The 16,972-nt window shown below is 63.7% G+C and overlaps 1 protein-coding gene across 9 annotated transcripts in view; it reads right to left on the bottom strand.

Annotated features, from left to right (window-relative positions):
• Nucleotides 1-16,972, bottom strand: part of KCNQ1 (potassium voltage-gated channel subfamily Q member 1) — a 308,960-nt gene that overhangs the window by 245,174 nt on the left and 46,814 nt on the right. For 3 of the 9 annotated variants that reach the window (XM_059398878.1, XM_059398894.1, XM_059398887.1), the window contains one exon: nucleotides 16,197-16,287. The exons of the other annotated variants lie outside the window; for them this stretch is intronic. In XM_059398878.1, coding sequence (XP_059254861.1) covers nucleotides 16,197-16,287 — 91 coding nt within the window. The remainder of the gene's footprint in view (nucleotides 1-16,196; nucleotides 16,288-16,972) is intronic. 9 annotated transcript variants of the gene reach the window in all.

The following is a 16,972-nucleotide window of genomic DNA, read 5'->3' as shown; positions in this document are numbered from 1 at the left end:
CCCCAAACCCCCACTGTCCTCCTCAGTGTCTTCCCTGGGGACTGAATGCAGGACGCCGTCCCCTCGTGTCTTGGTGACCACCTGCCTCCACCGTCTCACATTCCCAAGGGCACCTCACCCTCGGTCGGGCTCATGTCCACAGCCCGGGCTGGGTGCACAAGAGACACGGGAAAGAGGCACCCACAAAGCCCCACGACCAGATTTTGTCCACACCTCACACCTGAGACCCCAACCCTATTTGCAACCCCATCCTGGGCTGAGCCCAGGGCCACCCACAGCCCGTCCTGCTGCCGAGGGGGGCCCTTTGGGGTCCCTGCTGCAGCTCGTGAGCCGTGCCCCACCCAGAAAGCCCTCTCCACCAGCCCCAGACTCACAGCCCACATCCCATCGCCTTCGGGGCACCCGGGCTCGGGGTATTCCGACCTTGGGAGGTACGGCCCCGGCCCCACTGGCGCGGGCGCCCTGCTCACTCCGGGCGGCTCCCCAGCCCCCCACCCGCCCACGTGCGCGCTCAGCATTGCTCAGTAGGGAATGTGCAGAGTTCAGAGCTTTCTGTGAGCTTCGAGGTATGTTGGCTTCTTCCGTCTTCCGTCCACACCATTTCACCTACTCCCGCGAGCGACCTGACATGGGGGCTCCGGGTGATCGTTGGGGTCCCCCACACGGGAGAAGGCCAGCCACAGGACCAGGGGCTGTTCCCCTGCAGAGACCCCAGGCTGGGGACAGAAAAGGCTTACCGTCCGGGGGACCCCACCACCGGCGAGCGCGTGGGGGTGACGGGACAGTGGAGGGCTGGTGTCCCAAAGAAGCGACGCGGGAGCTGCCGCTTGAAGGCGGGGAGCGGGGCGCACAGGGTGCAGGAGGGACGTCGTCGGGGAGGCCGAGTCTGGGGGGCGGGGCCGGCAGAGCCAGCAGGGACCCTGCCTCGAGGGGCTATGTGGGTCACAGGGAGGGGTGTGGGCGTCCCTTCGTGGCCGTGGGAAGTTTCCGGAGAGTTCTAGGAGGCAACTGGATCTCGTTCGCTTTTGGAGGACGTCTGTCCCGACCGCCATGCCGTGTGGGTGCTGGTGAGGCCTGGCTGCGGGATAGAGCCAGGTGGGCAGCCAGGATGCTCTGGACAAGGGGTGAAGGGAAACCTATGCCCAGATGCGACAGGGCATACACGGGCCCGGGGCCTCTCAAGCACACAGCTGCCCGGGACCGAGCCCGTGGCCCCAGGTTGGAGAGCCTGACCTCTCATCCCAACACAGCCAAACCCAGACCTGTCTGCTGGAGGTCGTGGGGGTGGTGCCCTCACTCCAGAGATGCTCACAGCACAGCCGAGGTCATGGCCAAGGAGTGCCAAGGCTTATGGGAGACAGAGCAGAAGAGCAGGCTGGCTCGAGGCCGCCAACTGTCAGGGCTCAACCCGCCCACGAGGCTGAGACGTGGGCCCGGGGCCCCACTTCTGCATGTGCCCACAGCGGAGTCAGATGGCGGCCCCGGCCTGCCCAGCCCAGGGCCCGCTTGCACACTGGGTGGGAGCCTGTGCGCTGTGTGTGGAGATGCCAGGGGCAGCCGGGGGCTGAGCACCCAACCCAGGGGCTGAGCCCCATACGGGGCACAAAGGACCTTCGGGGCAGTGACAGTCCTCTGTGTGACAGGACACGGCCTTCCACGTGGGTCAACACCCACAGAAAGGGGCACCAAGAGTGACCCCAATGTCAACCACGTGCGTGAGCGCTCAGTAACAGTGATGTCGGTTCACAGATTGTGACGACCGCCCTGTGCTAACGTGTGATGGCTGTGGCGGGGGGTACGGGGTGGGGCGTGGGTATCCCGGGCCTCGGTACTTTCTGCACAACTTTTCTGTCGGTTTAAAAACCCTGGGGAAAAGAGTCTACCAGTTTTATAAAACGAATGCTAAAGAGACATCAGGATGTCTCACACACCCTGCCCACTCGTTTCCACATGTCCCAGCAGGTCTTGCTGTCCCCATGAAGCCCACAGTTACACATGGGGACCCCCCAAGCTCCGGGGCCCCCCGACACTCTGCGGCAGGATACAAAGGCTCCTCAGGGGGCACAGGAAGGGAACCGACGCCCCATCCAGCTGAGGCACAAGAAGGGCCAGCCAGGCCGAGGCCAGACCCACGCACTGTCCCCTCTGCCGGGAATGCCCTGATGGAAATAAAGGCACGACTCAGTCCTTCACCTTTGCCTGGAGCCACACTGCTCGGCGAGGCCCCCCGCGACCCCTCTACTCAGGACAGGAATCACATTCCCTCACGGTCTCCCTGCTGGGCACCCAGCGGTCCACCCAGACTTTCGGGTCTGAAACAAGACGTGTGTCGCATGTATTGGGGGAGCTGGTGGACATCCTAGGGTGTGGATGAGGGTCAGCACGCCGTACTGTGATGGGTTAACTTGAGAAAACAAGGCTGGGAAAGGTGACCGTGAGAAGCAGCCGTTAGAACAGGAGTGCGAGCCTTCCCGAATACCAGAGGGTTTCTGTGGACCGAAGAAGGCACACACGTCCTGCGGGGAAAACGAACACGGCAGCTGCGACAGAATGCAACCCCGTTCTCAAAGACCACGATGGCGTGGAGACCAACGATACACGCCATGCTAATCAGTGCAAATGAGCTGACCTCTGACCCATGCAGAGAAGTACTGCACTGAGTAAGGCGCCACACACCCTTCACATGGGAAGGCACATATAGGTTAGAAGCAAAATAGATGAAAAAGATACAGTAGGAGAACGTTCAGGGGAAGAAAGCGAAGGGGCCATGCTAGCATCACACAAGGTAGATCCCAGAGCAAAGGACGTGACGGGGAATAAAGAAGGCGGCTTCGGAGTGATAAGGGGACCCGTCCATCAGGGGACGTAACAATCCTAAATACTGACACACCAACAGCGGAGCTTCACACTGCCCTGTGCAAGAGTGACCCGCCCTGGAAGAACACACACAGAGCCTCACCCTCGGGGCTGGAGGTCTCGGAGCCCACAGACATCAGCACAACGAGCAGCTGGACACCAGGGAGGATGCAGCAGGCCCTTCCTGCTGACCACAGCCACCTTGTCCAGGTTGATGGGACAGTCCTCCCAACAGCAGGATACACACGATTTCCCTCATGCCTGGTGCAAGGTCCACCAACACAAACCCTATGCTGGGTCATCAAACAAGTCTTCATGCATTTAAAAAGAATCAAATCATCCTGAGTATTTTCTCTGACCACCAATGAATTAAAGTAGACATCAGTATCAGAAAAGTATCTCGAAAATCCTCAAATGTTTGGGAAGGAGTCCACTCTTAGATAATCCAGGCATCAAAGAAAAAAAGCAAAAAGGAAATCAGAAGATATTTTGAGTGGCATGAAACTAACGTAATGCGTCAAGATCTGTGGGGTACGACCGCAGTCTTTATGGGGAAGGCGCACCCCCAAGTCCCCGTGTTAGGGGGACCTCTAGCCAGTGTCCTCAGCTTCCATCTTAACAAGCAAGAGAAAGGGCAGCCTAGTAAACTAGCTAAGCATAAAAAAAAGAACAATCCGTACAGAAACCAGTGAAATCACAAAAAAGAAACACCTAAACGCCATTCAAAAGTTGGTTCTTTGAGATCAATAAAATCACTGAACACGTAGCCAGACTGATCACTAAAGAAAAAAAAAAAGCTCATATTACCAACATCGGGAGCGAGAGAGGAGACATCACTACATGTCCCACAGATGTTAACACCTTGCATGATGTGAATGAAGTTCTTCAAGCATGCAGAATACCAAAGCTCACTCAGGAAGAAACAGGTAACCTGAATATTATATTAAGGACATTTAACATCTAGCAAACGGCCATCTGACAAAGGAAATCCCGGGCCCAGATGGCTTTCCTGACGGATTCCACCGTGTGCATAGGAAGAAATAAGACTGATTCTGCAGAAATTCTTCTCTGTGTGAAGAGAGAACACAGCTCAGCTCACTTGACCCTGACAGTGTTACCCTGGTATCAAATCCAAAACATTATCAGAAAACCTAGAAAATATCCCTCATGAACTGAGATGCAAACATCCTCAGCAAAATTTTAATGAATGAAGAAACCGGGAAGTGTATAGAAAGAGCAAGATGACACGAAGGAAGGAGGGTTTATGTAGCAGCACGAGCTTCATTCAACGTCTGAACATCCATCAACGTAATTCACCAGCGGCCAGTGCAGTCGGACCAGAGACACGAGCGGGCCATCCAGACTGGAAAGGAAGAGGTGCAGCGACCTTTACTTGAAGATGGGATTATCAGTGCAAAAAAAAAAAAAAAAAAAAAATGCACAGAATCCACCCAAAAAAAGCTGCTAGAAGTAAGAACTGAGTTGGGAAAGTTTCGAGACACAAGTTACCGAAGTGGTGGCTCTGAACACCAGCAATGAGCAACCAGAAACCAAACACAGGAAAGAAATGCCACGGGCCACAGCACAGAGCAAAGGGAACACTTGGGTGTCCGACTAAAGATGCGCAGGCCCTCCGTCCTGGAAACTACAAAACTTCTGGATGGAAATGAAGGGTCTTGTTAAATGTGTGCAATGCCTACGGTTTTGCACTATGAATCTACGAAGATTCGATCTGGGCACATCAGTCCTCCCCTGCTGGTCTCGGGGTTCGGTGCCATCCCAAACCACATTCACTAAGCTTCTTGTAAAAAGCTGACTAGCAGCTTCTAAAATGTATACAGACGGGCAAAGAGCGTAGGACAAACAGAGCAACGTGAAGGAGGAACAAAGCTGGCAGGTTGTCTCCGCTCAGTGCAAGCCTTCTTCAAAGCTGCTGGAACAAAGCATGGACAGATGAGCCGGTCAGGGCATCCCAACAGGTGGTCCCAAAACAGGACCCTGTTCTCATAAGCCGACTTTTACGAAAGGCGTCCACCTGATTCCTTGGGTCAAGGACACTCTTTGCAACAAGCGGCACTGGAACGACTGAACACTCACGTATCAAGTCGTGAACCTTAACCCATAATTTACACGGCTGACCAATGTTAAGTCGCGGACCTCAACGCAAGCACGGGAACTACCAAAAGAAAATCTAAGCAATCACATGTTTGGGAAAGATTTCTTAGACACGGAAAGCACAAAAAAAAAAAAAAAAAAAGAAAAGAAAAAGAAAAAAGCAATGAGTTGGACATTGTGAAAACGGAGAACACTTCGTCTTTAAAAGACACCGCTCCAGGAATGAGAAGGGAAACCACAGACAGGAGAGAAATATTTGTGAACAGACATCCACGTATCTACAATATGTAAAGAGCTTTTTACGATTTAACAATAAGACAACTCGAATTTTCAACGGAAGATCGGAGAAACTACCTCCCCTCCCAAGTTCCAGGAAGGGCCGTGGAGTGCGCGAGACGGTCCCTGGCTCCATCCGTCGTTGGAGGATCCAGGTTGGAACACGAGACACCACGACCCATACACGCGGGTCAAACCAAGAGACCGACCACGTCAGGCGTACTGGGGCCGTGGCGGTGGCCGGAACGCAGGAGAACTGCCCGCGTCCCCGCAGTTAAACACCCACCACGCTGCGCGGCCAGCTTCTTCCCGGGCGTTCACCTGAGAAAAAGGAAATATGAATCGACCCAGTGGTGACAAAGCAGGGGCTCCCGGCACACCCACGACCGCCAGGACATGCCTCAGACGGATGATGGTAGGTGAAAGCAGCCCGGCAGGACAGCGCTAGAAAACTCTAGAAAACACAAGCCAGTCTGTGCAGACTTGTGTCAGCGCAGGTCACCCCATGGTCATGGGGATGTTTCAAGGGTGATGGCGGGGTCTGCTGCCCAGATGGCCTCAGAGCGTCTACACAGGTCAAAACTCACCAAACCGTGTGCTTCAATATGCTTCCTATCGCTCCTGATCACTCCTTGCTACGGCTGGTCTGTGGTAAGAGCCGCAGAGATAATCGGGCAAGGCCTCTCGTGTCAGCCCAGGAACCTGCGTGGTCGCGTGGTCGCGGGGTCGCTGCCTCGCGACCGGACACCTGTGCTGGGTACAGACGGCCCTCCCACGCCCCTCCCCGGCACTCCTACCGCCCTGCCACTGGACACCTGCCTGGACGAGGAGGCCACTGTCCACCACGTCCGCTGCCGTCCACTGCCGTCTGCCGCCGTGCCTTTGGCCCGCTGGACTGAGAATGGCCACGGCCCCCCCCCCCCCCCCCCCCCCGCCCCCCGCCGCCCCCCCCGTTCCCCCCCCCCGGGCCCGCCCCGCCCCCGGGGCCCCGGGGCGGGGGAGGGCCCCCCCCCCCCCCCCCCCCCCGTGTCAGAGCCGCAAGCGTCACTCAACTTTCCCACAGGAGGGGTCTGAGGCTCAGAAAAGGTCAGTAACATGTGTGGGCCCCCTGGGCAGTCTCGGGGGGCCTGGACCCTAACCACCTCCTTTAGGCTCCCTGGTGGGGCCCCAGGTCTGGGGCCTTGAAGAGCCTCGTCCAGCTGCAAGCGTCTCCCAGACCAGGAAGGCCAGCTGCCCCAGTGCCACCCTTTCTCAAGAGGGGGTGCGCCTCACTGTCCATCTTCCCAGGAGCCAATGATGGAGTCTTAGGACAGAGGCCTCTGAACACCAGGGAGAAGCTAGAAATTCTTAGGAGCCCTGAGAATGAGAGACATTTCCCCATGTCCCAGAGCTACCAAGAGGCCTAGCAGATGTCCTCATTTAAAAGGACGTCACCTTGAACCCAAAATGAAGACAGAGACCCCACGTGAGCAGGGGATGTGTCGGGGCAAGTTCAGAGGATCCCACAGCGGGACTGAGCTCGGCTCCCCTGCTCTGAACTCCCCAGCTCCCTGGAAATAGCGAGGTCCTGGGGACGGCGGTACAGCCCAGGCTTTCCAGCGGATGCCGGGAGCAGGGACCTCACGGGGTGGGCGACACCGAGAAATGAGACCCCAGGCCGGGCCCCGCACCCGAGGCCCGCGGCGCTCGAGCCCGACCCGGCCTGGCTGGGTGCAGAGAGCGGCCCCCGAGAAGAGGCCGCGGGACAGCTCGAGAGCTGAAAACGCAGCAGAGCCGCGCGCCCTGCCCCCAGGCCGGCCCCGGCAGCCGCTCTGAATGCGCGGCCTCTTCTCGGCTCGCCGTGCTCGGAAACTGACCAGCTCGTCGCCCGCCAGGAAAGGGGGCAGCGCCTCTCAGCACACACTTGACATTTTGTTCTCCTCCAGGCTTCCGTGCTGACAGTTTCTGGATTAAATGTGCAAACGGAACGCGGCCCCGAGGGGGTCCCGCTCCCCGCCGGCCTGAAGCGCCAGGGCTCAGTGGGCACGTGTGCGTGCAGACGCGTGGCGGTGCCTGAGCGAACAGGCCACGTGAGCGTGTCCACACGCGGGGGCCTCCATGTGCGTGTGGACCTCGGCGTGTGCCCTCTCCCAGCTAGATCTGGGGGCCCCGCCCGGCCCGTCTTCCTGGTCCTTCAAACTTGACCCCGACCGAGCTCGGAGGAGCCACTGGCCGTGGGCGCCCCAGCTCGGCTTTCGGCACGAGGAGCTTTTCTCAGCCCGGTAGTGGTCAATTCCACCAGAAAGCCATCGTGGCGCCCCTCAACGTGGGCCTCGGACGGGGGCATCTGTGCCTTGCAGCCCGGGGGGCCTGGGACTCGCCTTCCCAGGGGGCCGGCAGCCACAGACCGGGGAGGGCAGCATCCCCCCCAATTCCCATGAGCCTGAAGACACCCCACGGGCTTCTCGGGCCTCCTCTGAGCTATGGGGGCCCTCAAGCCCAAGGGCGCAGAAGGAGCGGGCAGGGAGCACCCTGTGCTGGCCCCGGCAAAGGCCACTCCATTCTAAAAAGGGCCGGCAGCAACCCTGGGGGCCCCGACAGCCCCCTCCACTCGCTCCCCCCAGTCTGCCCCACCAGCACTCGATCTTACAACCAGAAAGCAGAAAACGGCAGTGAAGGATCCCCGCGCCCCAGCCCTGAGGTCAGCCGAGTGCGGCAGGGGGCGGGGGGAGGGGCCGGGCGTGCGGCCGCAGCTCGCGACCCCGCAAAGCTGCCCCGAGCCCCCTTCTTCCTGCCCGTGAAGTCACACAATGACACACTTCAGCAGCCGCACAGCCGGGGCTCTGGTTTTCATTCCGCGTGACCCCGAGAGACAGAGAACATGATTATAACCCGTCTGAATGCCGTACCCCGGGGCGGTGACTCAGACACCTGCACGGGCCCGTGGCCCCTGCCCGGCGACCAGCCACGAGGGCGGCCCGCGCGCGTCCGGGCGGCGACAGCTGGCAGACACCGCCATGCCGCACCCCACAGCCACGAGGCCCCTCCGGGCTCATCCTATTACCCCGACGCCTTCCCCAGGGCAGCCCCCCGGGAGCCCCCCGCCGAGCGCCAGTGCCAGGCCCCGCCTGCGCCCGGCGACACACTGCCTGCTCAGCCCGGTCCCCGTTCTGTTATGTCAGCTGCTACCCCGTGCTTCAAACAAGGCTCTCCAGCTGGCCAGGGTCAGATGTGAGAACAAGGCCCTCACAAAACCCGGCCCTCCAGCTACCCTGCGCCCGAGACCCCCACTGAATGTGGCACTTAATGACGAGTGTCTTTGCAGCCCTCAGGCAGAGCATAAAGGAAACACCTGTCCCGCGGACGGCACACTCTAATCCCGCTGAGTCCCGAACGGAGGAGCCTGCGGGGCCCACAGCAAGGGGCCCCCACCCCGGCGTCTGACTTTTGTCCTGGGCCTCGGGGAGACGTTGACAACAGGTTTTGGCAGGCCAGGCAGGAGGGAAGACACAGGGGCCGGCCTGGGAGTGCCAGGAAGCCTAGGCCTCCCTCCCGGGCTCACACCTTCCCGGCAGGCCCTGAGTGCCGTGCCGGAGGGGACCCTACCCCGTGGAGGGGTCGGGGGATGGGTGTCCAGGGGCAGGTGCACGCTCCCCCCAAACGGGCGTCACTTTCTAGGCCAGCAGGAGAGACTCCTTTCCTGCCGACACTGGAGGCTGAGCCGAGCCCCCTGCCTGCTCAGAGCCGGGGCGCCCCCCCGCCCATCCCCCCCACCCCCCTGCACCCCAACCCGGGTGCCTGTGTGTCTGGCTACCGACCTAGAGCTAAATCACCACAACTTCCAAAAGGAGGAAAGAAAAGACTGCGGGGGACGGTGGGGAAGAGGAGGCCACCCAGACGCCTGGCCACTTTGAGAAACGCCCAGAAACCACGCGCACGCACACACCCCAGGTGCCGGGACAGGCCGTGGGGCCCACCGACCCCGCAGCTGGGCTGTTCCGGCTCCCTGGCTCTTCCCGCCCCAGCTCCTACTCCCCGACAGTCAGGCCAGTCGTTTCCGTCCTCGGGGGCCTGCGGATGGGGCAGATGGCCCCCCGGGGAGCAGGGTCACACAGGCTGGCGGAGCCCAGTGCAGACGGACGGGGGTGCCGGCCAGGGCTGTCACGGGGCCCCCAGCGAAGACGCCGGCACAGCTCGCATCACAAGGTTTTCCAGCCGGAAAACAGGAAGTGTTGTGTGGACATGGTCAGGCCCAGACGCGGGCGACTCCTAGGGCAGGAGACGCTGGTGCCGGCCGGGCCCAGCCACCCTCGGGGCCCCGGTGGAGTTGCCCCCAGGCCCCAGAGATGCACCAGCAAATGCACACCCGCTGAGGGCCACCTCCCCTTTCCCCCCAAGGGGCATCTGTGGGGGATGCGGGGTGTCTCAGGGAGGTTCCAGATACTTGGAGCCGTTTCCGTGAGCCCCCACCCAAGCCCCCCACTTCGTCCCGAGCAGACTTGATCGATAGGATAGTTCTGGAGACAGATAACGGGCCTGGCCATGGGCCTCACAGAGGATGTCTTTGTTCCAGAAAACGAGCCAGTGCAGGACTGTGCACACACAGGGCCCTGGTGTGCAGGCGGAAGGTCCCGGTTACAGCCAGGACTCCTGCTGTCACAGCTCCCGGCACAGTGCAGACCCCCACATGAAGGAATGTCAGCTGTCCCCCCAGAAGCAGCTGCCTCCAGGCCAGGAACGCAGCCAGTCCGAACCCTGGAGCCCTCCCCAGGCACGGGGTCCCAGGTGGAGCGGAAACTGTGTCCCCTGCTGGTGGGGACGGCCCCAGCCGCCACCCTGGGGCCCCCCAGCCGCCACCCCTCAGCCTCCTCCTGCTCAGATGTCCTTGGGGGCTGGGGCGCAGGCCCCTTTCTAAAGCGGGCACAGAAGTACTGTCCCCCCAAAGCCGAGGAGAAAGGCCACGAAGGAATGGCCAGCGCGTCTCGGTCAGGAAGACCAAAAGCCACAACAACTGTACCTGATAAGGAAACCGCGTGCGGCCCTGGGGTGGGCAGTGAGCCCCGAGTGTGGGTGGGGTCAGACGGTGGGGTGCAGCCCAGCGAGCAGGTGTTAAGCATGGAGCCCCCGCTTTGGGGGTGGCTCAGGCTGGGGCTCACTGTCACCCGGGGGCCGGGGGCTCGTTCTCGGGGCCCCTACCGGCCCGGGGATCTGATGTGTTGACCAAGTCTCTTGAGAGGAACAGTTTCCAAGTCCGGAAAACGACCCCTAAGTTGGTTCACAGACACATACAGGGGAGCTGGGGCCTGACCCAAACTGAGGGTGAGGAACCGGGGCCTCCCCCACACCCCAGCATAGGGGAGGTCGCCCCAAAGCAGCCCCCCGACACTGTCCAGGGCCCTCCTCCCGGGCCCTGGGCCCTCCTGGCCTCCTCTGTCCCCACCCCGTCACCCTGGGTCGGCCCCCGAGGGGGGGCCTGCTCCGTACCGCAGCCGTGCAGTGGGGACCCCAGGCCCCCTGGCTGCAGACTGCGCCGCTGCCCCCAGCTGGCCAGGACCCCCTGAAGAGAACCCCGGCCCTCCTCCCTCCTGTGGGCGCGGAAACACCCGAACGCGGGTTCCAGCTGCTTGAGGCTTCCGCTGCGTTCAGAGTCTGCATCGAGAGCAGCAAGGCTCTGGCCGGCCCGTGGGGGTCCGGTCACCCGGGGTCCGCCGAGAGCCCCCCCAGCAGAGGGACAATCTGAATGCCCAGCTGTGGCCCTAGCAGAACGCGAGTGTAGACGCACGCAGACGCACAGGGCAGGGGGGCCGGCCCCCCTCAGGCAGGGCCCTGCAGGCTGTGAAGCCCCCCTCCTGCCCCAGAGGGCCACGTCTCTGCACACTTTCCCCCGCCATGTAGTAGGTGCTTAATAAACGTCTGCTGGCTGAAGGAGTGCAGGAGACATCCTAGCCAGGGTGGGGGTGGCCCCCATTCTACGGTGGGACATCAGAGGGGAGCCTGGTGGCGGGACCCCAGCTTTCCTGGGCGGCTCCCGTGCGCTGGGGACAGACACAAAGGAACTCAAGGTTCCAGAGCAGAGAGAGGAGGCGGGGGGGGGGGGGGGGGGGGGGGGGGGGGGGGGGGGGGGGGGGGGGGGCCGGGCGCTCCGGGTGGGAGGAAGGCCCTGAGGAGAGACGACCTCGGGGTTAGCGACACCACGGCCACCAGCAACTCAAACTCCGCGCAAGAGAAGGTCACCGCAGAGGGTTGGCGCAGAGCAGCCTCCCACGCCGGCCTCCACCAGCCCAGAAGTCAGCCCTGCTGTCCCTGCCGGCAGGGGAAGGGTGGGGAGGGCTGAGGCTGCCAACGTGCGGGTCTGCGGGGCTGGAGCTGGGGTGCGCTGGGGCTGGGGGTGCTCGGGGGCCAGGGGGGCTGGGGACAGAGCCTGGACCTTGTTCCCGGAAATGGGGACCCGTCAAGGGCTGTCAAAGGGTCCGGAGTCCCGGGGTGGGGCCGTCTCCTGCTGCTGCTGGGACCCGGAGGCCCGCAGGGCGGGAGGGTCTCGGGGAGGCAGGAGACGGGGGGCGGGGAGGCAGCTGGCAGAAGGGCCGGGTCACCTCGGCGGGGCTGAGAGAGCCTCCGCGGCAGCGAGGGAGGAAGCTGGGAGCGATGACCTCATCCCCCAGGCCTCCGGGCCGTGGCTCTCGGGGTTTTTAACCACAGCATCGCGGGACAATTCCGTGGGCCGCTCGGCACCGGCAGCACGGGGTCCCCTGGTTTGTGCCGTGCCTTCATGAGCCCCTCTGTGCGCGGCTCCAGAACCCACAGGGAGGGTCCGCCCGGGGCCACGTCTGGGCCTGCTGCGTCCCCGCCCCCCACTCGGGGTCTGCCCTCGGGTCGCAGGCGGGAAGTTCGCACGTGGCGGCGTGGACACACGCACAAGCAGACACGCGCCCCCCACACGCCCACGTGGGCCACAGGGCGCTCACTCCCCCGCGGCGAGGGCGCCCTGAGCACGGGAAGCCCCCAACCAGCCCCAGGCCCCATGTTGGGCCGCAGAGCCGGACCCGCCGTACAGGGGGCGGCCTCCAAAAATGGCTTTTGCAGGCCCCGAATGGGTCCGTTGCGCGGATCGCTTCGTCCCTGGGAGGCCGCGGCAGCCTCGCCCCGGCCCGGGAACTGCCCAGGGCTCCGTCCGGCCCAGCGCGGGGAAGGAAAGGCAGGAACAGGGGCTCTCGGGGAAAGCACAGTTTGCAGAGACTCTTTTCCACCATTTACACACCAGGCTCGGCCCCTCCCGGCTCCACGCTGCGGTCTGGCTCCCGCGCCCGCTCCGGGCCCGAGGCCAGGGACGCCTGCATTCTGCGGGCAGCAGCGCCGCCTGGTGGCCGGCAGCGCCGCCCGTACCCACCGGCCCGGGCTTCCCACAGGGCTCCATAACCCACGCCCCTTGCCCTCAGGGGGTCTCCCTGGGCCTGGGATCTGAGGCACCCCCAGGAAGCCCCCGTGCTTGCCTGGCCCACCCTGGAGGCCGCGCGCTGTGGGTGGGGTCCCGTCCTGTCCCGGCCGCCGTGGGCCTTGCCCGCCTCCCCGCAGTGTCCCCTCCACGGAGCAGCCCGGAGCATCTCTGCGGACACAGCCCACCCTGGTCCCGTCTTCCCCTCGCACGTCCTTCCTGGACCCACCACGGGACACGACGCACGGGTGCCCCTGGAGGCTGGACTGCGGCAGTCTCCTTCCGTGCCGCTGTCTCCCCAGTGCCCGCTGCCCTCCACCGGCCATGATTCTCCAGAGGCAGCCGGACCCAGCCAGCTCAGACCCCCCTTGGAGACCCAGCCGCAGGCAGCCGCGGGGCGGGGAGTCCTTGGAAACCCAGCAAGGCTGCCGGAGTGCTAAGTCTGAGGCCGTCCTGACCACCCCCTCTAATGGACGGAGCCGGGGGCCGAGCTGAGGCCTTGGGGTGTCCTGTGGGGGCAGGTCTGGACCCATAGGCTCAAAGGCAGGGAGCCCTAATCCCGGAAGCGTCATCCTGGGCACGTGGGGTCCGTGCAGTTGCCGGGCGTCTCCCCTTGGGGAGTACGAATGACACGAAGCTACAAAGCCCCCCGCAGAGCTGCCCACACCCACCGCACACCCGAACTGGGAGAGAGCAGTGTCCTGGGACCGAGGAACGGGGAAGCCCCAGATGGCAGGTTCAGAAGCAGCGACAGCCGCTCTGAGACCCGGAACCAGAGGGGAAGCCAGTCGTGCGACATGTCGAAGAAACAGCAGGCCCAGAACACCATGCATGCAAAGGCCCGGAGGCAGCCAGGAACCCCCGCGGGTCTGCAGTGCCCTGAAGGGAGGGAGAGAGTGAGGCAGAGGGACAGGGCTGCCAAGTGTGCAACGTCTGGGGGTCCAGAGGGAGAAGTCGAGTTGATTATGAGAGAGCTGGGGGAACGGTCCGATTTGTTCTGGGAGGCACTGCCCACCCCACCGAAGCAGGCCGCCATGTGGAGAGGGCGTCTGGACGGACAGCAGGTGCGGCCGGGGAGGCTGCCTGGGGTCTCCATCCCCCCAGGGGAAGCAGGACGGTGGGACACAGCAGGGGCAGGCTCTCTGCCCGGGGCAGGGGACCCAGAGGAGGGGGTACAGGACCCGGTCCGCACGCCTCTCCCCACCCCAGTCCAAGCTGAGCCCCCATCCCTTGGGGAGCTATGGCTGCAGTTCAGACGACGGCCACCAGGTGGCGCGCGCACCTCAAAAATGCTATGACCGCAGGCTTGGCAGAGAAGGCGGGTGGGGGCGGCTAGGGTGGGGACAGCGGGGATGCTGGGGGGTCTGCTGGGGGCCTGGGGGTGTGGGGACGGGGGAGCAGCTGCGATGGGGTAGCCGGGCTGCTGGGAGGCTGCTGGGGGGCTGCCGGGGTGCTGAAGGGGCCGGTGGGATAGAGGAGCGGCGGAATGAGAACGGAGCCCTCAGCTGCCCCAGCCCCGCAGCTCTGGGCACCCCCAGGACACAACATCGACTCTGAGCCCTGAATGCGAGAATCCGTGTCAGGGAGGGAGCTGCTCCCGGCCGGCGAGAGGGAAGCGGAGGCCCGCACACACCAGGGCAGGGCCCCCCCCACCAGCCGTGGCGGACGGTCCTGGGCGTAAGCCCCTGGTGGTCTGGTTTCCGTGTCCCACAAGGAACACACCTACCGACATAGCGCGGTGCGGGCCGTGTCTGCGAGGGTCCGGAGCAGCCGGCCCCGGCGGCTTCCCCAGGCTGTCCCGCCCCCCAGTGGCCCCTGCGGGCCCTGCCTCAGCCTCAGAGGGCTGTGGGGTGAGCTGAAGGGCGCCTCCCACGTTCCCTGCTCCCCACCACCCGCAGCTCCCCGGCAGGCCAGGGAAGGACTGTCCCTCCCTGGGCAGCAGGTGCCGGCTGGCAAGAAGCTCGGCCCACCCCTCAGCTGTCGGGGAGACGGACCCCACTCCCTGGCCAGCACCAGGGCCCATCAGGGCAGGCTTTGGGGGCATCTGCCTCTAGGATGGTGGCGGCTGACACAGTGCCCAGACGCAGGAGCGGCTCGCCTTGCCCCCAACGCTGTAGCCCCCGGGACCCCAGGCCAGGCCGCACCTGTGGCGGCTTCCGTAGCTCCCCGGGACCCGACGACCCGGAGGAAGAGCACAGCCACCGCCCAAAGCCCGGCACTCGCACCGTCCTGCTTGTTGACGACAAGCTCGCCGCGCTTTTACAGAGAACAGCAGTCTAGGAGCACAGACCCGTACGGCGGACGGCCAGCAACATACACGAACACGGGCCGCCACCACCGTCTCCATGACACGAGAAACAGCTGACAAAAGTCAACGCCTTCACCTAGGACTGGAAGGTCACCCCCAAACACGAGCCCACACACACCCTGCCAGGCCCAGGCCGCCCGGTAAAGCGGGGCCTGCCCAGCAGCCGCCAGAGCCGCCAGGCCTCCCCGCGCCGACCCCACGTCCGGGAAAGTCTGCGGGACCAGAGAACCGACACCGCCAGCAAGCAAACCACACCGTCCGGGGACGGCCATCCGGGGCTTCCAGCACGCAGAGAGAGGGACAGAGAGAGACAGAGGAGGGGGGAGAGGCAGCGGGGGGGGGGGGGTGGGGGGAGGGGGAGGGGGGGGGGGGTGGGGCGGGGGGGGGGGACCTTTAGAACACGATGGGAGAGTGAGCCCCGGCGGGGGGCCGCGGGGAGGCAGGAGGAGCGTCCCCGGGAACAGCCGTCACAGAGACCACCTTAACCCACATCTCGAAACCCTAAGGCCTCCAGGCAAACAGACACCGCAGTGGTGGACAGGAAGACCTCACCCCGGACAGACGTCACATCCCCAGAGGGGTCCATCAGATGCTGTCACGTTGGTCCCGACGCCAGGTGGGCGGGGGAGGGGGGCCGTCACCCCGAAGAGTGGACAAGCCAGGCCAGCCAGGCTGTCACAGCAGAATGGCCCTGGGGGGTCGGGCCTGCCCCAGGACAGGAGAGTCTCCGAGCAGACCCGTGCGCATCTGGACTTCTGGTTTACAGTGACGACGGCCCCTTAAGTCAGGGTGAATGGACGCAGGTCTGTGGAAGGAGCCAGCCCGGCAGTCCGGGCACCCTGGGCAGAGCCCTGGGTCGGTGTGCTGCCACAGCCCAGGAGTCACCCAGATGCGGGGCCACAGCCCAGGTTTGGCAAGCTGTGCCCACAGCTGTCCTTTCCCAGCCCAGCTCAGTAGCCCCTTCCTCCAGGAAGCCCTCCCAGACCACCATTCCCAGGCTCCTCTCATCCAAGCCAAACTGCCGCATCCTAGGAAATGTAGGAGTCAGGGTGGGGGTTCTCACACCTCCAGTTTCCCATTGCCCACAGCAGCTGACCAGCAGACAGGACGCTGGGACAGGGTCACTGTGCAGGCCAGAAATACCAGGAGCAGCTCAGTCCACCCCATGGCCCACTCGCCCAGGAGACTAGAGCCCCAGCAGCTGGGACAGCCCCTCGAGCTGCTACGTACCATCCAGAAGAGGGTCCCTGTGGCCAGGGTGACGTACTGCTCGATGGTGGACAGCACGCTGAAGATGAGGCAGACCAGGACGATGAGGAAGCTGCGGGGCAGGAGGACACGGCGGTCAGCTCTGGCGGCCAGCCTGCCCGCCCTGCCCCCACCCCACGATCCGAGAACTCGGAGCAGCCCACCCGCCGGGGAGCAGGTGCCCGGGGCGGGGCGCACCCACCCAGCCATGGAGGACCAGTTTGGACCCCCACGACTGCGGGACAGACCTTAGAGCCTGGTGCCAAGAAGCCACGCTTACAGGCCACATGTTGTGTGGCTCCCTTAACGGGAAGCCACGAGACAGAACAGGAAGACGACTGGCGGTCACCAGGGACCAGAGGCCTGGAGGATGTCCCCCACATCCCTGGTGGTCACAGGGCCCCCACAGCCCTCCTCTTGCCTGGGGGAGGGGCAATTCTGGGGGAGTCATCCAGGAGATCCCTCTCAGACTGGACAGCAGGGAACACAGCGTGGCCGGGGACAGACCGCCAGCCCTCTCCCCACCCTGAGATCCTGCTCCGGGGGACTTTCAGTCCACCCCTACCGCCACACGCCCATCCTGCGCCCACCAAGGAGGCCCTGCATCTCCCCCACCAGCTCAGCCCCAATTTCTCAGGCCACTCCCTGTCCTCTCGCTGCTCTGGCCAACACATGTCACCAGTGCCTCCCTCCCCAAGGAGGCTGAGCAGCTCCACCTGCAAAGCCAGATCCCAGCTGACCCCTCTCTGCCACCCATC

The sequence above is a fragment of the Mustela nigripes genome, chromosome 1, assembly GCF_022355385.1.
Source record: "Mustela nigripes isolate SB6536 chromosome 1, MUSNIG.SB6536, whole genome shotgun sequence".
Taxonomy (NCBI): Eukaryota; Metazoa; Chordata; class Mammalia; order Carnivora; family Mustelidae; genus Mustela; species Mustela nigripes.
The sequence above is the reverse complement of the archived record's forward strand: the minus strand, read 5'-3'. Positions and strand labels throughout refer to the sequence as shown.